The 23,369-nt window shown below is 41.3% G+C and overlaps 3 protein-coding genes and 2 long non-coding RNA genes across 8 annotated transcripts in view; 3 read left to right on the top strand and 2 right to left on the bottom strand.

Moving 5' to 3' along the window:
- Positions 1-20,734, top strand: part of LOC134225847 (uncharacterized) — a 28,602-nt gene extending 7,868 nt beyond the window's left edge. The window contains exons 1-5 of one of the 4 annotated variants that reach the window (XM_062706256.1): positions 17,292-17,398; positions 17,485-17,930; positions 18,006-18,328; positions 18,509-20,264; positions 20,326-20,734. In XM_062706256.1, coding sequence (XP_062562240.1) covers positions 17,315-17,398; positions 17,485-17,930; positions 18,006-18,328; positions 18,509-20,264; positions 20,326-20,665 — 2,949 coding nt within the window. In that variant the 5' untranslated portion in view covers positions 17,292-17,314 and the 3' untranslated portion in view covers positions 20,666-20,734. Of the gene's footprint in view, positions 1-17,291; positions 17,399-17,465; positions 18,329-18,508; positions 20,265-20,325 lie in introns of those variants that run through there. The other 3 variants (XM_062706255.1, XM_062706257.1, XM_062706258.1) reach the window with 3 other exon arrangements.
- On the bottom strand, positions 302-11,277 carry LOC134227504 (uncharacterized). The gene is made up of 6 exons (XM_062709047.1): positions 11,139-11,277; positions 10,591-11,083; positions 9,975-10,524; positions 9,605-9,908; positions 9,164-9,498; positions 302-1,846 (listed from the first exon to the last, which is right to left on the bottom strand). Exons 1-6 carry the CDS (start codon positions 11,167-11,169, stop codon positions 302-304), a joined length of 3,258 nt encoding a protein of 1,085 aa, XP_062565031.1. The 5' UTR covers positions 11,170-11,277.
- Positions 2,835-4,621, top strand: LOC134219117 (uncharacterized). Its single transcript, XR_009981490.1, has 2 exons — positions 2,835-3,419; positions 3,844-4,621. It is a non-coding gene; the product is annotated as an uncharacterized LOC134219117 (long non-coding RNA).
- Positions 6,245-7,253, top strand: LOC134219118 (uncharacterized). Its single transcript, XR_009981491.1, has 3 exons — positions 6,245-6,791; positions 6,862-6,901; positions 6,978-7,253. It is a non-coding gene; the product is annotated as an uncharacterized LOC134219118 (long non-coding RNA).
- Positions 20,735-20,843: 109 nt separating the features above from the next.
- Positions 20,844-22,116, bottom strand: LOC134225849 (large ribosomal subunit protein mL44). The gene is made up of 2 exons (XM_062706260.1): positions 21,930-22,116; positions 20,844-21,865 (listed from the first exon to the last, which is right to left on the bottom strand). The coding sequence occupies exons 1-2, from the start codon at positions 21,985-21,987 to the stop codon at positions 20,943-20,945; spliced, it is 981 nt and encodes a 326-aa protein (XP_062562244.1). The 5' UTR covers positions 21,988-22,116; the 3' UTR covers positions 20,844-20,942.
- Positions 22,117-23,369: the final 1,253 nt, after the last annotated feature.

The raw sequence follows: 23,369 nt of genomic DNA, 5'->3' as shown, positions 1-23,369 counted from the left end.
AGGGGAATTGTCATCGGTTCCATACAAATTATATTGAATACTAAATAATAAAATACAAACGGTATATAATATAGATAGTGGAATATATAGATGAGCGAAGATAAATCCTCTGTCTCCAAACGAACTGTCAAACGTGTCTCCAAACGAGCATGACGTCACGATTTCAATGAAAACGTTAAGGGCTGTGACGTCATATGCGCGTGTGCACGGGCAAAAAAATCGACTCAGCCATGCTTTCGCTCATCTATAGATTCTACTATCTATAGTATATAATAATTGCGAGTATTTCTTACGTTTTACATTAAAAATCGTTCTCGGGTTCTAAATCCAAACATGGATCTAAATCGTTTTCAAAATGGTCATCTTTAAAGATTTTCATTGGGCGACCTCGCTTTTTAGGAACTATTTCCTTCAAAAGGGTTGCGTAATATGCCTTGTTAGATACGAATTCTATCAAATCTCGCAAATCTCTCAGTTTTTCATCGGGCAATGAAATTGGCTCATCTGCGATAGGTTCTGGTAGCACCACTGGAACATTGACATTATTTGTCATTTTAAAACTTTTAAAATCGGCGTCGCTTAGATTATATTTGTAGAATACAGATCCGGGATCATCGGTGCTGTACATGAACGCAGATATTTCCTTGAACTTGATAAGTTCTCCTGTGTTGTTCTTCTTGGGACGAGAGAAGTAGTTGTTTAGATTTTTTAGAGCTAAGAATTCACACTGATCCATTTCATGAACGGAAAACGGAATTTTGCGATGGATTGCACCGATAAAGACGGCCCAATCCCTTGGTGTTTCGATATTCACTGTACATCGTTTTTTGGCCTTTTCAATAGCCGCATGTACCGAGTCCACCTCCATGTGGCTATGTCCCACGGTCATGAATTTATGTGTAATTTGCATATTTCTTCCGGCTTCTCTGCATTTCTCGATGAAAGCAAGGAATGTCATACAAATTATAGTGTTGTGGTTTTGCCCGGAACACCTATCTGAGTAATACACCATATGGGTGACGCACTCATCCATGCCATTGAGATCCTTCAGGAGGCACGATCCAATTTCCTGCGAACCACGCCGTGCCTTCGATTCATCCCAGATATAACAGTTAACATGATTTGTACCATTGTGGGTACTAAATACGGTCAGATTTAGAGTGTATAGCTGCCGTTTATAGTACGCTATTCCGGTGGTTAAATGAGGTGTAGCGAGGCACTTCTGCAGATCAAACGACGCAGTGCGAAAGTGCACATTAGATTTAGCGAAATTGACATCGTTCCTTTTTTGGCGGTACGCCTCCTGGGCTTGATTGTGATGTGCATCTCGCGAAGCTTCAACCTCCGATTTCTGTTCACCGCTGGATAGTTTTAATGTGATAGCAAATTTATCACATTCGCCACACGTGTCCATTTTAGGCTTTCTAAAGCTAATGTTCATTTTTTTGAACACTCGCAAATACGTTATGTATTGCACTGGTACCTTGTTGTCCTCTGCACATTTTTTCGCATACAGGCCATGCATCTTCATCACTGATAGATCGGAATTTAAATAAAGCTTCGACGACTTTTCTCGAGTATAATGAGATGAATAAGCTGGAAACGAACGAATGTGCTCGGTAACGTATTCGCGATCCTCGTCAGAAAGAGTTTTGTGCTTCCCATTCTGCGATCGCAAGTCATCCGCTGAAATTCCTCGGCCGATCAACTGTTTTTCCGCCAACAGACGGATCTTTTTGTCCTTAACATCGAAGGTTGACATAAACATGTCCTTGCAAACACGAATCCGCCCGTTAAAACCCGGCAGGAAATACGATCGAGAAAACAAACGCCTTGAATTTAAAACCTGCGAAGGAATACAAAACAGCAAAATTATTAGATATCGACATGGATATCAAGCTGATTTGGCAAACATTTGTCATTATCACGATAAAAAGTATACTAATAGCACTTAATAGCTTTAGTATAAATAAATCATTAATAGCATTGAGCAACAAATTCGTAGGTGGTACAAGTCTGAAACTAGACCACCGAGCTCCTCCGAAAGCACTTCCTCCGGAAGATCCTTCAGCACTTCCTCCGGAAGATCTTTCAGCAATTCCTCTGCAAGTTCCTTCAGCAATTGCTCCAAATATTCCTTCAAGAATTCCTCCGGAAGTTCCTTCAGTATTTCTTTCGAAAGTTTTTTCAGGAATAGCTCCGACAGTTCTTTCATGAATACCACCGGAATTCCTCCAGGAGTTCATCCGAAAATTCCACCAGCAGTTCCATCAGCAACTCCTCCAGAAGTTCCTTCAGCAGCTCCTCCGGAAGTTCTGTTAGGAACCTCCGGAAAAGTTCTCGATGGAACTTCCGAAGAAATTGCTGAAGGAACTTCAGGAGAAATTGCTCAAGGATTTTCCGGAGGAATTCCTGGAGGAACTTTTGGAAGAATTTCTAAAGGAACTTCTGCAGAAATTCCAGAAAGAACTTCCGGAGGTATTCCTGAAAGAACTCCCGGAGGAATTCCTGAAGGAACTTCTGTAGGAATTTCTAAAGGACCTTCTGCAGAAATTCCTGAAAGAACTTCCGAAGGTATTCCTGAAAGAACTCCCGGAGGAATTCCTGAAGGAACTTCTGGGGGAACTCCAGAAGGAACTTCTGGGGGAACTCCAGAAGGAACTTGCAAAGGAAATCCCGAAGGAAATTCCGAAAGAATAGACCTTTCCCGTGAAAAAATATTATTTGCTCAAATAGTTCATTTTATTTTTCTGAGACACTTTTTCCAAGAAACCAGTATTTTTGTAGGCCTGGAACTATTGAAAAACAATCAAAAACTTGTTTTGGGTTTTTTCACCCCTGTTTCCTCTTTAATTTTTTTCGCCACAAAACCCGTTGAGCCCAAGTCTACCCTTTTCCATCCTGTCAGTTTGAGTGGTGAATATAAATTTGTTTTTGTTTTGCTCTGGTTTTGCTTTTGTCCATTTTGTCAGTAAAAACAAAAACAACCGCTTTTTACGGGAAAAATATTGCAAGAATGTTTGCATCTTTATATTAATTATTTATCGTCGTTATCTAGTGCCAGTGAACCTAGTGAACTGTTCGCGCTTTGTCTCAAGAAAACCATCCAAATTCCGGAAGAAGGTTTAATTAGCTCCCTGCAGCTGCGATGATCCAACGGAACCAACTTCCCTCTCCGTTCAGTGTTATTCTTCTGCTGAAGTCAACCAAATTTGCTGTGCCAAGTGGGGTCCTCGCTCGATCGGCCTCGGCACGGAACCTCGTCGATACTCTCCGTGATCTCATACGAATTGGTCAAGAAATGACAAGGGAACACATCTTCGTTGCAACGTTTCTACCTCATTTTCGGCAAAGCCTACGGTTATCAACACTGATCACCGCAAATCCGTGCATTTTTTGGCCTTCGTGGAATCGAAGAGGTGAGTGTTTTTGAAAAGCTGTTAATAAGAGTACACAGAATTCTGTTTTACACGATTTTCTACGTCAAATTTTTGATCGTTTGATTCTAATTTACAACCAAAATCTTTGCACGAAGTCATTCATAGAAAAAGCAGGTGATAATTAATATACGGTGAACTTTGTAGACGCAGAAGTGGAAAAATGTAATAATTGTGTAAAAACAAAATTCTGTGTGCATTACCGTGACCTGCCCTAATTCCGTTCAAACTTATTATGTTTGAATATTTCACCAAATAATGTGATGTCCATGATAGCCAGGTTCTATTTTTTTTTATGAAAACCACGGTATTAGGCGATGCGCGGAATTAGGGCAGGTCACGGTACTAACTTATGCATTTTTGTTAAAAAAAAAATTTCTGTTTCACCTTTGGGATCGGTTCGTAGGTGCCCAAATCGGACAGTACACTCCCGTTTATATGGTGAAGACATTCCCGTCACCCGGCTGCCTGGTATTGTCCGGAACTGCCAACAGCTGCAGCCGCATGATTGATGCCCGTACCTTCAGCAACTGCAACGAATAGCGTGTTAACATTGCACCAGTAGGTACGGTAAGATCCAGTCTCCAAGCGTTGAAGCCCAGGGATAGTCGTCTGTGCCCTGCCGGGACAATATATTGCAATTAACTTCATGATCAGCAGCATAAATCATAAAAATCAAGGAAAAAATAACTGAACGCTGTACAAGGAATGTCCAACAAACGACCTGTTCCTGCTTTATTAATAATACCTCTGGTGAATTCTCCTGATCCATTAGGTCCTGATCTTTACTACTTTTTCCTGAATCCTTTTGATGCTAATATGCATACGTCAGCAGGCCACCTAGTATAAACAACTGTATCTCCTTGCTGCTAATGGGCCTCATTGACAACGGCTTTTTGGAATAAGTTTTTAGACACAGCTCAATTAGTACAAAACCTTCACATGTGAGGGTTTATCTTTATAAACAGCAGGTCGATGTTTTCGTGGCTTAGCTTGTACCTGGTAGAAAGTTCTATTTTCGGTTTCGCTACCGACAACTCTGATGTGAATATGTTTGGTTTATTGTACATACTGTATATAATGGAAAGCCCAGGATTGATAACAGTCTATTAAGACTACAGCTGATCAACCCTAAAAAACGTAAATAAAAAGATAAGGTCTTGATTCAATTAATTTTTATAGTACTTCCTTGACTTTTCACTGTAACAGTAATAGGGAATCAACAGCTGGCGATAGTGAGAATTTGTCGAAGTTGTCTAATTCCAAGTGAGGTTGATATTCCGATGGGACTTGCTTTGAATCGCCATACGAAAAGAAAAAGATGTTTCGGAAATTGCGTCAATTCGTGATTCGGTGATTAAATTATTGAGTGATTACGCGATCACGTGATTTATTAAATGGCTATATGATTGACTGATTAGGTAATTGAGTTCATATTTGTTTTTTCCTATATTTCCATCTGATTTTGACTTTAAATTTGTGTAATAAATTGGGTTACTTTACTTAAATAACAGAGTAATTGACTGCCGTAATCTGAAAAAGTGACGTATACGCCATTTTCCACGCCACTACTCATCGAGCTTTTTAACAGAAAAATGGAAAACATGCATGTTATAAAATGGCTGTTACGTCACTTTTCCAGATTACGGCAGTTCAGATAATAGCGGATTGCTTGTTTGATTGATTGAGTCTTTGATTCATCGATTAAGAAGTTGAGCAAATCAAGGATTGAAAAAATCATTGAGTGATTGTGTTATGTAATGATTATGAAACTGATAAATGATTTACTGCCGGTATACGCATAGTTGTCCCATGTACATAGGAATGCCAGCAAACATGGGACAAATATGTGTATATGAAGGCAGTTTAGGAGTTCATTGATTTTGTGACTATGGAATTATAGAAGTGAATGATGGATTATTTGAGTGATAGAGTGGTTAGATGATTGAATGGTTGAAGTATTTATTGATAATATAATTCCGTGATAGGGGCTGTGCGGTAAGACGCGTGCGGTAAGACACTTTTATTTTGTCTCATCTCCTTGTTCTCCTGGAATATTCCGGAAGGATTCACGAATGGCATTCATGTAACGATTTGATTAGCCGGATGTATTCGCCGAAAACGAGTCGTCAATTTTAGGGCTAACCCCCCGAGACGCACAGAGCATAGAGGCGAGCCCGGCGATCAGCGATTGTAAATAAATCCGCCAGTTGCTGAATGACTGGGATTCTTTTTTTAACATGACAGAGCTTCTACCAGTATTTTTGGTAGTCATTGAGCATTGTAGGTTATTCAATGAGGAATTAGCGATATTCCGTAAAGATAATGTGGAACAGTACTTGCATTAGGTTTATAATGGAGAGAATTAGCAATGGCAGAATCAAGCAGTACAGAATCAATCGAATGTCCATCAGAACTGAAGAGGGCTCCCAATGAAAATTCTTCAGCGATGCAACATGTAGGTAAAATTATAGCGCAAGTTGAAGCAAATGAAAATGTAGTATACGTGTATAGAACCAAGCCGTTAAGAAACCAACCACACAATTGACCACCAACATGACGGATTGTGTGATAATCGATCTGTAAATTTGCTGGAGCCGCGATGGACAGTACTGGGTTCCGGCCAAGTATGTTTTAGTCAAGCATATGCCGTGCTCAATGACTGCACTGATTAACGGCAAAAGCCACATCTAAGTCAATGAAGAAACCACCAATTGGAATGAGCCCGCAATCCTACCGATCAAATGGAGCAAAATTTACCTACAGCAGGAAGCAGCACAAACTGAACCCCAATCAATACTGCCCACGATAGCATAGATGAACCACTCTTCGTCGATTATCGACCTTCCAGCTCCCGCTATGGTACCGGACCGACGGCGGTGGGCATTCTTGAGGCGTATATTTTTCAAAAGCAATGTCCAATCCGATAACAATCCAGGAACTACTGGAATACGCCTTCCACATAATACTTCGTAGCAGTAGCGCCTTCGGAAGCACCTACAAGTTTTCATTGCGTCCTTGAAATTCTCCTCCTATTGCAGCTTCAGCTTTCTTGGTTCCGGCAAAACGTACACATCTCCTCTGGAGGTACGAAACCGAGGTAAACAGCAGTGCCTGGGTATGCTTGTCGATGACATTTGACATTTCAATCATATACACGCTCGTCCGGCTGAACTCAATTTTGAGTCGCTTTAACTCAAAATGATAACTTCTTCAGAGACGTCAAACGCTGAGTAACTGAGAATTATTATTTTGAGTTAGTTTGACTCATTCTGCATAAATCGAAGCAGAACTAAAAAATGAGTTCACAGTGAAAATTTCAAGAAGTCCAACGGTCGATGATAGAAACTTCATGTAAGTTTTAACGAGTTTTTATAACCTAAAGTTTCAACCAAATTGAATATTTTGTTTTGTTTCGTTGCAGAACTAAAACCATGATGCAACAATCCAACTATTCAGACAAGGTATTCTTGTTTCTCTATACAGTATTCTTATTTCCATATGAATCTATTTACTAATCAAGTATTTTGAAAATTGTAGTTTCGGGACTTTGGTGAGGGCCCTTTTAAACAACGTCAGATATCAGCATCAGTGATCGCTATTACGACATCCAGATGCTGTTTAATGCAGATATGAAGGTTCAAAGGAGGTTTGGGCAGAGGTCCACGGTTAGAACCCTAACTAACGACATTTCAGCAGCCCGTGGCAGCTATTTTATTTTAGGAACGTTTTTATTATTATTTTATTATATGTAGTAATCAGAATATGTATTTGTTGTATGTGTATATGATGTAATTCAATTTATATTTGATAAGAAATGTATGTGCTCTGTTTTCGAATTAATTCATTTTTGACTGAAGAGCAAGATTGTTTTTCTCGATTTGACAAACTCAAAATACTATATATCCGATTTTGTGAATTTGAGTTGAAGCAACCCAAAAATAAATATCCTCCTCCGTTACTCAAAATTGAGTTCAATGGCCTTAACTCAATTTTGTCTTGAGCCAGTTTTTACGATTTTGAGTTAAACTGACCCAAAATTGAGTTCAGCCGGACGAGCGTGTAAATAAACATGGCACAGAGTTGCCAGAAAAAGTATTTTTACGATGTTCTCACCACTGTTGAGTGTTGCCAAATATGCTAAATCTCATAGGATCAACATCGTCTGGCAGGAATATTCACCTCATAAAACAGACGATGTTAATTTTTTGAAAAATTTGTAAGAAAACATCCGTTTCATATAACAAGCTTATTTTATGCGCAATGTTATCTAAACTCAAGGACGTTTTAGGGAAAAATAGAAAACATAGGTGTTTGGTCGGACGGGAAAGGTCTATTGAACTCGCCATCTCTGTATTTACAACCCTACGCCTTTGCTCGCAAGGCTAACAGTAGTCTTTTTGGAACGTCATACATGTTATTATCGGTGGGAACATACAATATCAAGTAATATTCGTAGTCTGGCTTTGATATACTCAATCCATTTTTTTGTTAAATATCTTGGCTGTGCATATGCACAGCATATGTTTCGAAATGGACAAATTGATATGAAATTTGCGAAAAAGAATCCACGTGTCTTGGAGGGACTCGAACCCTCAACCTCCTACTCTCTAGATAGGCGTGATAACCCCTACACAACAAGACCACTTAAAGGTCACGTTTGCGGAAAAGCCATCAGAATCCGAGTACCAACCTCCACCGCGGTTAGCTCTCTTTTTTGCAAATTAAGTGGTCTTGTTGTGTAGGGGTTATCACGCCTATCTAGAGAGTAGGAGGTTGAGGGTTCGAGTCCCTCCAAGACACGTGGATTCTTTTTCGCAAATTTCATATCAATTTGTCCATTTCGAAACATATGCTGTGCATATGCACAGCCAAGATATTTAACAAAAAAATGGTTTTCGTACGGCCGAGTTGCCGAATAATATGCAATTAATTGTAATCAAGTGTCGGTCTTTCACCGTCATTAGTCGTCTGAGTACACGCGACCGCTTACGTTAAGGCAATCAAACTCATCAAATGCTTTAGCCAAGCAAGCCTTTGGCACAGCAGAGTGCGATTGAATTCGCATTCTATACCGTCCCGCCCAGACAGTTCCTGGGCGGCATGGAGTGCGATCCTCTCGTTTAATAAACAATGTGCACTCGCTTGGCTGTGGATATACAATAGTAAAGCACATGTGGAGATTGGACAAATCAAGCATCCGAAAGATATTCAATTTGCAAAAAAGAGAGCTAACCGCGGTGGAGGTTGGTACTCGGATTCTGATGGCTTTTCCGCAAACGTGACCTTTAAGTGGTCTTGTTGTGTAGGGGTTATCACGCCTATCTAGAGAGTAGGAGGTTAAGGGTTCGAGTCCCTCCAAGACACGTGGATTCTTTTCGCAAATTTCATATCAATTTGTCCATTTCGAAACATATGCTGTGCATATGCACAGCCAAGATATTTAACAAAAAAATGGTTTTCGTACGGCCGAGTTGCCGAATAATATGCAATTAATTATACTCAATCCAGTTGAAACCCGAAATTGGGTGCTAGCGAAGTCACAATCCTTACGTTAAATCTAACTTCGGAAGTGGTGCGCTGAATAGCGCTTCGCGATATGAAAACAGCGCACCACTTCCGAAGTTAAGTTCAACGTACGGATTGTGAGAAAAATCCAACTTCGCTATCCCCCAATTCCGGTTTTCAAGTGGACTGAGAATATTAGTATATGTTGCTATATTTACCTTTGGTCTTGCAGTCGCCCGGATAGCTATATGATTACCCAAGAACTGATTTTGTAAAGAGATTGAAAGTTTTAAGAGATTCTCCAATAATTTCTTTCGAGTGCTATCTTCGTATTTCTTATGACACCCGAGTTTGGTACAAGTACATGGTTGTTTGATACTGCGAGCAGGTACTATAACACCATTTGGTTGTCTATATTCAAGACCTCGCATCCGCGCATTTTGCAAGATTTTTCGTTGATTGGCTCTAGGCTTTTTAGATGGTACGCAAGATGTGTCAATTTCTTCAAATCCCAGATCTCCACGATTTGCTATAGCTAAAGGTTGTTGTTTACCTAGAATAAAGTAATTTAGTTAACCCAAAAAAATAATAATCAATAAGTCACTGAAAAATATAATGGGTTTTATGTTTATGTTTGAGAAGATCGTTGAATTACTTACCACGATTTTCTTCCATGTTATTTTGCTCATCATCTTCAATCATTAGCGTTAAGTTATGGTACTTCTCGAAATATTCTTCAACAATAAACTCGTTAAATAACGTCAAATCTCCAATACGCACTTCTTGATCTTCGTCGTCGATGTCTCCGCCTTCAGATCCGGAATCCGATTTTTCAATGGAGTTGTTTGCACTGTCATTAGCCTGATGTGGTTCGATATCATGAGAGCTAGGAGAGTACGTATGAGGTTTTCTCGACTCCGGTGAACTGAAGACGTGGACTGACTTTGTCTCGACACGCGATATCTGCACGTCCGTTGAGTTGGAAATATTGGAAGGTATATCTGGATGACTAATGGATTCATCATAAACCTTTGCGATTTCATTTATAACGGTGTGAACTTCGGAGCTCTGTCCGTCACAAGGCACATCGACGTTGCAAGATCGACGATCATTTTCCAAATCGAGATATTTGGTCTTGTTATTTGCGACTAGCATGCTAGCAAATTGCGGTAAAAATGAGGTTTTAGGTACGGGAGACACGTTTTGAGGAAATTGTTCAATAGCTACAATCGATTTGGATTTGCTGCTGACGTTTCGTACTGTCTGGTTATAACGATCTTTCCCAATACTGTACGGTTGATACTCAGCGCTGCTGTGAAGTTTGTAGTTATCATTTTCGATATTGTGACTCGACGACCGAAGAGACCTGTCACAGGTGCTCGCTTCGACGGAAGCGGACGAAGAAAACATACGATGGTGATTATTGCCAGCATAATCACGTGTCATATCGGTTTTAAGATGAAACGATTCGACATCACCAGCGGTAGGAGATCTCTCGGAAGAACTACGAGGCTTGATACAATCATGAGGTAGTTTTCCATAAGAAGAATGAGTCGTTTCCTGGGTTCGTTCGTCGGATCTGAAACAAGATACATATTATTAGAGGGATTTTCACAAGCATTAAATTTCTATAGGAATGACATACCTTTGATGATGATATGATGGTCGGATAGAGTTTTGTTCGTTAATCGGCCTGAGTACTACACGAGATGGTCCGGCAGAGACTGATATGGAATTTCTGGATACCGGCTCGTATTGGAAAGTTTTTCGTTGTTGAGAAATGTTGCGACACACTTGCAGAGTGTTCGTATAGCATTCTGCGTCCGTATATTTCCGTATAATCTTACTCGGGTATCGCAAATCAAGCGGTTCATCATAATTGATGTGCTTTTTTGGAGTAGATGTACAAATGTCGTTGAAAGAGAGTCCGAAAGAATGATTTAAATCTTTAGCTTCAAACGATGGCACAGTTGAATCCATAGAATATCGTTGAGTTTTACTGGCAGATACCTCTTCATACCATCCTACTGACGGAACCGAAATAGGAGGTAGTCGAGGGCACGTTGAATTTTCAGAGAAATCATTTTCTTCAACGCGGTGGGAAGCATCTCCACATTCGGACATCGCAGCAGCAGCATCTAATAGCGGACATACATTATTGCACTTTCTCGATATATTATTAGACTTACATACCCAGAAGTAGTTGTATGCCGGAAAAATCCATACTTTAAAGTTTTTTTTTCACTTTTTGATGTAAAGAAAAGATTTATCAACACTGTTTTTTAACAAATTAAACAAAATAACACCTTCCGCCTTGTTTTATAAAAACATGTCGGTTTCGCCCGGTCTGTGCTTATACAAAAATCAGGGCGAAATTAACACTGCAATTTGTAAACAAAAATATACGTTTTCGCCTTTTTGTTTTTTCTGTTTTTTTAAGAAAGTAAATAGTTTTCGCTGAATATTATTATGTTGTATTTTGTAGTTTTTTATGAACAATATTATAATGCTTTAATCCCAGTTTGTTTACATTTGCGACATTCGCCCTTATTCTAGACGTAAAAAAAAGTAATTATTTTATTTATTCAATTTGATTCATATTCCTCATTACGTATACAGTCGGGATTCGCTGGTTGGGATTTTAATACTTGGGTCACTTTTTAGTTGGGCCTCCGCTGGTTGGGCGGTGGCCCAACTAAAAAGCAACCGTACGTCAAAATTCAATGTAAACACGGAAAATGGGATTGGGCGTCACTGGACATCATTTGTGATGTTCAAGTCGAAATACACGTGTTCAAATGGCTGTCAGTTGGCCCAACTAAAAAACCGAATTCGTTAGTTGGGCCGAGGTCGTGGCCCAACCAGCGAATCGGGACTGTAGCAACATAAAATTCATTAAACGATCAATAGCCTTCATAAAATATTTGTATCAATTTTATTGAGCGTGTTCACATACTGTATTTCATATCACAATGAAAAGTATAAGTTTTGCCTAATGGCAAAAAAGTATAAAGTTGAACTTATACTTTCAATAAGGAATGAAACTGAAGACAAACATGGCGATTGAAAGTTGTGAAAAGGAGATCGTGTTGATTTTGGTAATTACTTAGTGATTTTAATTATTTAATTCATTTATTATAAATTGTATTTCTTTTAATGCAGGGAGACTTTCACTGTGGGATTCGCAACCAACGAAACCAACGAAAAAAAGTGGATCCGATTCAGTTTTCGGTCGGTTTGCAAAACTGTGAGCATGATTAGGTATGGCATTTTTATCATCTTTATTCATTAGGAATGAAATAATGTACTGATAATATTTTCTCTTTCCAGTTATCACAATCTGATATTTTTCGTGATTATATACCGAAGAATAGGAAGCAGTTCAAGAATCATTCATCAGGAAATGATGCCGTTTGTTACAGACACCAAGTTCAGCGGATCATTTTGCTCTGCAAATCTTGTTGCATCCATCGGACTTAATCGGAAGCTCTGGATGTCGCTGAGATCTAATTATTACTGACGGAATTGGACAGTAGCAGTATAGCACGGTAGTAGCAGCAGCGGCAACAGAAGTTTTCTTCTTCAGAACTCTCCGATTATGCCTGATGCAGGCAGCATGATTGGCAAAGCAATGAGATCAGATGGAGTTGGTGACTGCGTTTAACAGCGGTATCCTAATCCCCGATGGATGATCCTACTCTTTTTTTTTTTTTTTTTTTTTTTTATAGAGGGATGAAGGCAAATCTGCATACAGACACCTGAAATTATCACTCAGGGAGTGGGGTTGGCGCGGTTGGCAGAAGGCCAGACCGCCGGACCCACTAAACCCACCCAAGCAACAGAAGGTTACTTGAGTTACCCTCTCTTCTAATGCACAATTCCCCGGGACTACCTTTCAGTATTACTGCTGTGGGGAAAAGCAGTACTAAAAGTACTCCTCCCAAAACAACACCTTTCACAGTGCCTCTCTTCGATGTTTTGTCGTACGTCTGAGCCCTTTGGCTCCCTATTGGTGCCAGCAAGCACACAAAAAGCGTGGGCCCTTAAGCCCTTTACTTTTTTTCCTTGTGCCATTCAGCAACGCATCTACTTTCCTTTTTATTTTTAGAGCCATTTAGCTCTCAACGTGCTCGCAAGCTACTCAGATAGTCCCCCGGCGGCGGATCTACCCTACTCCGACGGGGAGTCCCCCGGCGGCGGAAGCTCCCCCGATACCGACGACCCGCATTCGTGGATGGCTGTTACATTACCAACACTACACATTCACCTGGTATGCATGTTCATAGATCCGCTCAAGTCCTACGCACATTCTCACTTCAACGGGTGACCGGACGAGTGCCGAGGTCAGGCCAAAGATTCCGGGTGGAGATAGCTTCCGGTTCAGTGGTGCCCCGACGACCCGAAGCAGGTGCATTCACGCGGCACGATCTACTCAACTGGTCCCCGGCGGTGGACCTAGCCTACTCCGATTAACCGATTTCCCATGAACTGCGCCTTTCAGCTTCTTGCTTAACCGATGAGCCATTCAGCTCTCACCTTGGTCGCGGACTACTCGGATAGTCCCCGGCGGTGGATCAATCCTACTCCGACAGGGAGTTCCCCGACGTCGGAAGCTCCCCCGTAACCGACGACCCGTCTCAACGGGTGACCGGGCGAGTGCCGAGGTCAATCCAAAGATTCCGGGTGGAGATAACTTCCAGTTCAATGGTGCCCCGACGACCCGAAGCCGGTACAGCCGGATGATCCTACTCTGACGATGACTAAACGGGTGTGCGCCTCCTTTTCGTAGGAGAATTGATCAACAGCTGATGGAATATTTCATGTTCCGGCTACGATCACGAGTTGAGAAGAAATCTGGAATTAACGTATGATATGTGCAAAGTAAATAATATATAATATATAATGAAAATAAAATACGTTTAAATAAATAAAGCCAGCTGTTTAATTACCTCAGATTAATTTCTGGATGCTCTATAGGAAAATAAGGTATATGAACCAAAATAATAAAAGATATATACAAACTGAATTGTTTTATTGTTATTTTTCTTATGAAGTTCATTCGACAATCGTATGTATGTCATTTTTCATCCAATATTGTGTATGCAGGAATGACATGAAATGTATTAATATCATGTTATGATTATCTTAAGACATGCCTCATGACCTTCATTATGGAAACACATATAATTTATACAGAAAACGCAATGGCAAAAATGTATGTGTTTTGCCATATACAATCATTAAGGAAATTTCTTTTCGTGTAGATAGAGCTTGATGTATTTTTGCATATGCGATGTTTTCGGGATTTGGGCACGGAAAATCAAAATCCCGGCCCCATTTAAAATGCACGGGGACCAAATTCCGGCGGAAAATTTTCCCGAGGTGTAAGGCAGCCTTAAACCGGTGTCTACCTCAAATTTTAGACCAGTAAACCGTTTGAACCGGAAGGGATTTGACATATCGATTCTCTTAGACAACGTAGATAGACCAATGCAAGATCTTGACCTAACCTCACTTATTTGACAGTTCACAGAGCTTGTTTACAAGGTGTTAGAATTAAAATCGATCAGCCGGAAATAAAAATCCGTAATTTTCGCTCAAAATCATTTTGATCCGAATATTCTAGTGATATGCTTTAATTCCTACCATAAATCAATCACGAAAGACATCAATATTCTTAATCAATCGCAAAGCAGTTTTTCCGAAAGCTGCTCCAGAGACGAAGTCCCTGTAAACAAGCTCTGTGAACTGTCAACCTACGTCATCTTGCACTGGTCAATATATCTAATAGACAAGGGTACCACAGTTCTTCTAGATTTTTGCTAGATGTGGTAGAGACATGGGTACCTAGCCCGCTCGGAAAGATCTTCTAGACTTCTACCGTGATATCTCTGAGACAAAAAAATTAGTCTCCTAGATATTTTTCTTCGATGTCTAGAATCTGTCAGACCTCAAATCTGCCTCAAATGCAACAACCGTTTGAACCGGTGTCTACCTCAAAATTTTAGACGAGTAGACCGTTTGAACCGTTTAAACCGAAAGAAATTTGACATATCGGTTCTCTTAGAAAACGCAGAGATATCTCCTAGACATGAGTACCACAGTTCTTCTAGATTTTTGCTAGATATGATGGAGACATGGGTACCTATTGATTCTTCTTCTTTTTGTTCTTTATATGCTTCGTTTTGTTTACATTGTAAAATTATATTCAGAACCATTTCAAATATTTTATTAGAATTCTTTTTTACATTTTTGTACAATATTTTAAGAATACGAGTATTGAAACGTCCGTAAATTGATTATTGATTGCTTGCGAGATACGAGCTCCATGGAATCGACGAGAGGCAACAAATGGAACCCGCTGGTGCTGAATAGTCGATGACCATGGCATTGGAATTAGCTATTCTAAGGAACGGATTTCAGGATTATGTTTTAAATTATTAAGTGTTGCGACATTCTATTAATTGCAGCAGGATTTTTCTGGATTCCATTCGGAATTATTTCGGGATAACGTTTGAAATCTTTTGATATCATTCGAAGTTCTTTCAGAATTCTCCATTCCAATTCTCTGAGGATTCCCGAATGGAATCTCGAAATACCGAATAGAATTCCGAAAGGATATAGCGAATAGAATCGCGACATAATTTCAAATGGAATCTTGAAAGGATTCCGAAGGGAACATAAAATCCTAGAAAGATTCAGATCGAAAAGCTAAAGTACTTTTTTGTAGAATTTAGAACGGATTCCAAATAGAATCTCTATACAATTGCTTATCGAGCTGCAGTTCATCATCCGTGCCAGCCAAACATCCTCCTGCAGAACTCTCCAATCACCGAAAAACACTCACATCATGCTGTGAGGAAAATACACAAACACTGAATCGAACTATTGTGACGCCATCGTTTACCGTTCATATCTACGTCTTTCGTATACAGTCAAACCTCCATGAGTCGATGTTCTATGACTCGATATCGACTCATGGAAGCAAATTATTCCATATCAAAAAATATTTTCTGGGTTAAGCCCCAAACGCAATACAACGGAACGGCGACGGAAACGGCAAATTTGACAGAATATATATGGGCTAACTGTCAAATTTTCCGTTTCCGTCGCCGTTCCGTTGTATTGCGTTTGGGGCTTTACTGTGATGGTCCCTCCAAAGAGCTTTCCAAAGATTTCCTATTCCACATCTCGATATTTCCATGAGTCGATGGTCCCTTCAATATCGACTCATGGAGGTTTGACTGTAGTGACCTGCGGTTCACTGATGGGCCGCAAGGCCGTCCCCTGGATGAATCGTTCGTTTCAGATACCGCATACGTACGGTGTTTTCTCCGTGTGCGATCGGATGTGCAGCGTAAAATATCTGGTTGAGCTGTGCGAATGGTCGTTCGTTCGAGTAAATGCATTTGTATGGCCTGTTGAAGATTTGGGAAGGGTATGGATTATGCAAAGGCAATTTCTAAATGTATAAACGTGAAATACTTTTCTCCGGTGTGTACTCGAGTACAGAAGATCTCCACCACCAAACACCAAACTGTATTGAAAAACCTGAAATAATGGGATGTGCTGGAAGATTCGATGGAATTGTGTTTATGAAGGTAGCCTCACTTTTTCCGCAAGTACAACGGATCGGTTTCGTCCAATTGGCTCAAGGTAACTGTTCAGCAATCTTGAACTTCAGACGAATCCACTGGTATCTATGGCCAAGAGGTCATGAGCAGCCAAATTCTTTAGCACTCTCCGCAAATTAATCTATTTTTGATTTTTTCCTTTTTTTTCTACCGGTGAGCAACGACATTATTTTCTCGTCGAAATCAAATTTATTAGTCGAGAGTATAGACGATGGGTTATCGGTTTGAAAACAAAATGGTGGATCTGATCAAATGGACCAAATGTGCAGTTGCTAGGATGAAACCCGTGACACATTCATATGGTTGGCGTCCTAATGAGGTAGATTCTTGTGAGATGCTCGATTTCTTGGAAAGTGGGCTAGTGATTCTTCTTCTTTTGATGTATGATACGGAAAATGTTAAGAGCTGTATGATAGATACATTGAGATAAGCTTCCAAATATGTAATACAGATCGTTTTCCGTATCGCACATCAATCAGATTTTAATTACATTTTGTCTAGAATTCATTATAAGCATTTTAAAATGCTTATCTCCCTATGCTGCGCTGTGGGATCAGTCAAAGTTAACACCGTCGTGTGTCTTCTTCTTATTTCTACTTGAATTCGTCTCTTGACGAATTAAACGCAAACTTTAATATTCGGCGAGTGCCATTAAGAATCATAAAGCAAACCCATCAATAGTTTTGAGCATCCCTCGATGAGCGATGTTTTCAATCTTTTGCACTTTGCAGGAAAATGCGGAAAATGTTTTGCTTCAGTGTAGTCGTTGTGCCGTGCGGCGCGGGTTGCGAATCACAACCACGAAGTAAACAAACAACGGTCAGTCCGCTTTTCAAAAGTTTTGTGCTGTTTTGTGTTATTTTTATTTTATTTATTAAAACTGCAGTGTTTGTTCTTTTCTTCAGCCATCTGTGAATAAAATTCGCGATTCAATCGGTACCCGTGTTATGTCCGATTCACCACGCAGTATCCTAGCCCGGCTGGAACAGCTGAAACAATGGCAGGAGGAGCAGCAACGGGTATTGCTGCAGAAGCAAATCGCTCAAAGGGAACTGCTTAATCAAGAACAGCAAAAAATGTACGCCATCCTGGGGCTGGACCATGGGAGAGGTACATTGTCGGATGATGGTAGTGCAGACGAAGAGCCGGAATACGAAACAACTAACATGCAGAGGCAGATGGATAATGACCGGTTGCAAAATTTGGGGGATCCAACGCCGGATGACAGTGATGTGAAGGAAGTAGTTCGTTCGAAAGGTCCGTCCAGGCAACAAAAAAGAGAAACTCAGTCGCTGACGAAGAAAGTTCCGACGAAACCTTTCCTCAAGCGGGGCGAAGGGCTAAAAGCTAGGTTTAAAGTTGATCCCAATAGGTTTAAGTTAGACAATTTGCCCAAGTATAAGTATGCTAATCTCGCTAAATCTAGGGCGCAAAACGCCAAGAAACAAGATTCCGAAGACAAGCCGCTAGACGGTGGGAGAAGATCGCAGGAAAATCCGTTCGTCAGCAAGTCAATTCCAAAGGCAGAATCGCCACCGCGGGTTGCATTAGACATTAACAAGGTTCAAGCGAAAAAACTTATTGTACAGCCGGTGGAAGAATCGATGGCCATCAGTGTGCACCAAACAGCCGGCGAATATTCGGAGGATGAGGTGGACGGGACTGATGACGATGATGGTGGAGTCAGTTTGCTGCCAAGTTTGCAAACATTAAAGCAGAGACACGACACTCCGGAGGTACAGCAAAGTGGTGAGTAGTGAGGCTTTGTAGATTAGGTTCACGTTCAATCGATTAAATGTTTAGAGATTATTTACCTTGGGTATTTCCCCTGCTCTTTATGTTTAGCCTTTAATGTTTTTGTTTCATGTAAGTGTGGGATTCGCATTCAAATTGTGGGCTATTAATTATGTTGGCCTCATACATTTTCAGCATCGACTCAAGTCCAAGTCCAACCAAATGTTCCTTGGAAGCAACAGTTGCAGAATGATCCATTCCTTCTCCGCCAACTGAAGGAACTGAAAGATCTTAATCTTTTCGAACTACTCGAACAACGTTTGGCTTCCGGTAATGCCAGTCTTGATACGGACGCCAGTACCTTGTTGAGACTGCTAGCAGAAAGCACAATTGATATTTCCGGAGTTTTAGGTCTGTCTGATTCCACCATAATGCCTTCTGTTGAACCCAAACCCACGAATGAGCCTTTGATTCAACCGGAAGAAGTGTCTTCTTGTTTGGAAATTCATCCTATTCCCGATCCCAAAAGACATTTTCTTAAAGACAATAGTGATCTTTCCAGCAGTTCAAGTTCCACGGAGAGCGATTCCGAAGAAGAAGAACAAGTGCATGTGCATTTTGCAGATGAGCAAGACGTGCACGAAATCGAAACTGACGTAGAATCTCATCTCGAAACCGTAAACTACAGTAGAATGTCTACCCCGAAGGATAAGCCGGATCGTCCGCCATTGATTGATGCGGAACCACGCAATTCAACACACGCAGAAAAAAACAATGAAGACCAGAAACGAATTAGGGAAGACATTCTTCAGAAAAGCGAGCTACTCAAGCAAAGACTGGCCGAGCTTGAGACTGAAATTGAAAGCTTCCGTAAGGAAAATGCCGAATTGCTGCGCATGAAACAGGAGCACGAACTGGAAAAAATCAAGCTGGAGCAAGATCGCGAAGAGATGATGGAAAAGCTTAATGACGAACGCATCAAGATGGAAGTTTATTTCCACGACGAGCGCATAAAGATTGATGACGAGAGGCAAAGAGCGTTGAAAGATGCTCTAAAGCCGACGAAAAAAGAGAAAGAGGAGATACTTAGACTGAAAGAACAGATATCTGAGATGCACAAGGAAGCGAAAACTAAGGAAGCAAAACATGCGTCTTCCTTATCGCGCTTCAGATCCCAAATTAAAAATCTTGAGAAAGATCTCAAAGAAACCCAGCTGGAACTGGACGTCATAAGGAAGGATAACAAGAAGCTGGAAACGGAAAACGCTCGGCTTAAACGACAGAACAATAACCGCATGCTGCTGGAAATTAACAAGAATCTGGCCAAACTGGCGGCACCTTCGGCGGAACCGTCTGCCGAAACTCGACGGAACTCATCCCCGGAGAAGCCCCGTAGCAATAGCAATCTTGCCAAGATGAAACCGATTGAGGTGATTGAGAAAAATATAATCGGAAAAGTGGCGAAAGCGAAAGTGATAAGCCATCCAAGGAAAAGCACGGAGAGCAAAAAATCGAAACACTCCAGCAGTGAAAGTAGCGATTCTGAGTCCAGCGATTCGTCCGTTGGGAGTGACGAGGGCTCAGGTGCGGATAATTTGGAACGATCAGCTTCATCCTATTTCAAAGGTAAAGCCAAGAAAGGATTGTTCAAGGCTGATGCACGGGAAGAAAGTCAACCGGAAGTGGTGGCGGATAGGAGCGCAGAAACGGCCGAATTGATCAACAATCTCAAACGAGAAGTGGTCAACGACGATGGAAGCCGGGACATTTGGTACCCGAATGGAAATTTGAAGAAGATTTCCCCGGATGGGTTGGTGATACGGATGCTGTACTTCAACAAGGACATCAAAGAGACGAATATGAGCGAGGGGACGACCAAGTACTACTACTTTGAAACAAACACGTGGCACACGACCTATCTGGACGGATTGCAGATATTGGAGTTTCCTGAGTAAGATGAAGAATTTTCAAGGATTAAACAGTGGATCTGATTGTTGAGTTCTAATTCACAGTGGCCAGACGGAGCATCGCTTTAAGGACGGCTCAACGGAAGTGCATTTCCCGAACGGGTCCATACGCACAACAAACCCGAACAGCGTGGACATTGCCGAGGAATGGAAGTACCCGGACGGATCGACGGTTATCATCAAAAAGAACGATGACAAGGTGATCAATCTTCCAAATGGGCAGGTGGAGATCCACACGAAGGCGCACAAACGGCGGATTTATCCGGATGGTACGACCAAGTTTCTGTACCCGGACGGGAGCCAGGAGAGCCGGTACTCAAATGGTCGCGTTCGGTTGAAGGACAAGGACGGAAGGCTGGTTTCCGATACGGGTGGCACGGGATGATCCGTACCGCGCAAGTAAGTAGCATGATAATTGTTATAGTTTGTAATAAATGCTCAAATTAAATATTAACATTGGGCAGTACATGCGATTCGATTGTAGAATTTGACAGAACGGATCACAAGAGGCTTAATTAACACTGGTCGGTGATATTGTTTTAGTTCGACGGATTTATCGTACCTCCTTAGCTTTCATGCGGAACAACCTTGCCGCTCCTAGACAATTATTGTTGCAGCATGGTTATATTAACTCACTTCTACAAAAACCGCACAAATACATCTCAGCAGTTCTGCTTATTCGCACGTTTCCTCAAATTTCGGGCCACATCCGTCAGCTGCAAACCGAAATCGATCGGTTTCATGTTCAACTCGGTGCCAAACAGCTGCCGCAGACAATCCCGCGCTGCTTCATCGATGGCCGTCTGGATGTCCTCACCATACCCAGCCCCAACAAACTGCTTGTTACAGTAGATGGCCACCCGTTGCGCAGCCAACAAAGTATTCTTCCCAATCAGCCCAATCGAGCGGGGTTCTGGCTCGCCCAACTGTTTCTCTTTGCAGTATTCTCGCAGCAATTCAAGCGGGTTATCTATGTTCCAGTAATCGTTCACGTCCTGCTGGTTTAGCTGCGTGCAGATAAAGTCTCTCACAAACAGGAATGCTCGTTCCTCGCCGGATGATTTGTGAAGCGCGCCAACCACGGCGCTCAACGTATCCACCAGCAGCTGTTCGGTAATAGGAAATTCTGCCGCCAAAATGATATCTTTCGTTCCCAAGTGTCTGGATACGTTGGCCAATTTTTCCTGGGATGTCAATTCACCGCAAATCGACTCAATACCTTCCGTAGGAAGTTTTGGCAACGCCGTTAGCACAAAAGCTTCCACGTACTCTTCGATCAAACGCTCCCCAAGCGTTATCAGTTCACTATTGTCCTTGAGCCCTACTTCCGGCTTCTCGATACCCACATCCCGTTGCTTCTGTTCCTCCTGTACAATAAACGACCGGTGGGCGAAGGCTTGCTGCAGTACGGCCGAATCGAACTGCTCCGACAGACGTTTTCCGAATGCAAACATCTCGGCCTTGTAGTTCCAGTCACTGTGCGATGAGCGAGGCATTTCCGCTTCCGGTCCCATCTTTGCCCGGCGGTGTTTCAATTCTCTTAGGGTCGGGCCCACATAGCGATGAACCTGTCGGTTGTGGTTCGCTGGACGTGTTTAGGAAAGTTTTGATGACATAATGCGCGGAAGTTTTATGTGTGGTTAACTTACCAGAAACAAGAGATCGCGTAACTGTGCGCGTTAATTTGCTGCTTAAGTTTACAAACATTATAAGGAAGATCTTCCTAATTAATTTCTCTTAACACAATATTAAATTTTGCTATTTTAGTGTCGTCCGCACATGCAACAAAATCGGATTTTTTAGATTTTTAATGGATTTGACAGTTGTGTTTTGTGTTTTCTTTGTTTTCTTCATTCCGCCTCACGGTTGTCGGCATAATGTTACACTGAAAAAAAATCTTATTTTTCCATGGAATTTTATATAAATGGATTCCGATATTGGGTCGTCGTTTAGCTCGCCGAAATATTATGGATTTTTAGGTATAGCAATTTTTTCGCCTTTGCTATAGACAAGGCAAGTGAATTGAGCAAGTCGCTTGAATCGAGCGCGAACTGGACATTAAACACCTTAATTCAATTCACTTGAACGAAAAGAAAGTTGAAATTGTTCAATTTTTGGCAAGTTAATTGAATTCAACTGAGTTGTTCAATTCACTTGCCCTGTCAAAACGTAGCATTAGGGGCAAGCCAGAGTAAACGCGACGTGGGATGCGACGCGACGCAACAGTGCAATTTGACAGTCTGTTGATAATGATTGTTATTCTTTTACGTGAGTTGCGTCGCGTCGCATCGCTTGTTGCGTTTACTCTGGCTTGTCCCTTATATTATATCCACACTACGGTCGAATAACATGTTATTCGCGCTTTGGTGTTATTCGGCCAATAACATGTTTTTCGAAGGTAATATTCCCATACATTTCTGACAGCCGAATAACACCTTTGAATAACATGTTATTGCGAATAACATGATACAACTGATCGAATTTGCTGCTCGACTGAAGGCCGAGGCCCTGCGCATGTTTTCTTGCATTCAAGTGGTTGGTCATTTCGCGTGTCCAATTGGATTATACGGCAATGTCATTTTTGATTTCCTATTCGTTAGTTCTTCAATCAGCTGTGTAGAACAACGGAGCTGAAAATTGGCAAGGTATACTTCATGATGGACTGTCGCATTTAATATTTAATATTCAATATTTAATATTTATTATTTAATATTTATTATTTAATATTTATTATTTAATATTTAATATTTAATATTTAATTTACTCAAAGTTTTATATTTATTTATTTATTTATTTATTCAGACTAAGGCCGAAGTGGCCTGTGCGGTATATAAGAGTCTTCTCCATTCGGCTCGGTCCATGGCTACACGTCGCCAACCACGCAGTCTACGGAGGGTCCGCAAGTCATCTTCCACCTGATCGATCCACCTTGCCCGCTGCGCACCTCGCCTTCTTGTGCCCGTCGGATCGTTGTCGAGAACCATTTTCACCGGGTTACTGTCCGACATTCTGGCTATGTGCCCGGCCCATCGCAGTCGTCCGATTTTCTCGGTGTGAACGATGGATGGTTCTCCCAACAGCTGATGCAA

Source organism: Armigeres subalbatus, chromosome 3 (assembly GCF_024139115.2).
Source record: "Armigeres subalbatus isolate Guangzhou_Male chromosome 3, GZ_Asu_2, whole genome shotgun sequence".
NCBI lineage: Eukaryota > Metazoa > Arthropoda > Insecta > Diptera > Culicidae > Armigeres > Armigeres subalbatus.
Note: the sequence above shows the minus strand (reverse complement) of the source record. Positions and strands in the feature narration are given on the sequence as shown.

What these genes read in the sequence shown, in the direction of transcription:
- LOC134227504 (XM_062709047.1), bottom strand. Translation starts at nt 11,169, where the DNA reads ATGGATTTTTCCGGCATACAACTACTTCTGG. An exon ending in CCATCATATCATCATCAAAG is followed by an intron (nt 10,525 to 10,590) that starts GTATGTCATTCC and finishes ATCTTGTTTCAG; the next exon opens with ATCCGACGAACGAACCCAGG. An exon ending in TAACATGGAAGAAAATCGTG is followed by an intron (nt 9,499 to 9,604) that starts GTAAGTAATTCA and finishes ACTTTATTCTAG; the next exon opens with GTAAACAACAACCTTTAGCT.
- LOC134225849 (XM_062706260.1), bottom strand. Translation starts at nt 21,987, where the DNA reads ATGTTTGTAAACTTAAGCAGCAAATTAACGCGCACAGTTACGCGATCT. An exon ending in TACGCGATCTCTTGTTTCTG is followed by an intron (nt 21,866 to 21,929) that starts GTAAGTTAACCA and finishes AAACACGTCCAG; the next exon opens with CGAACCACAACCGACAGGTT.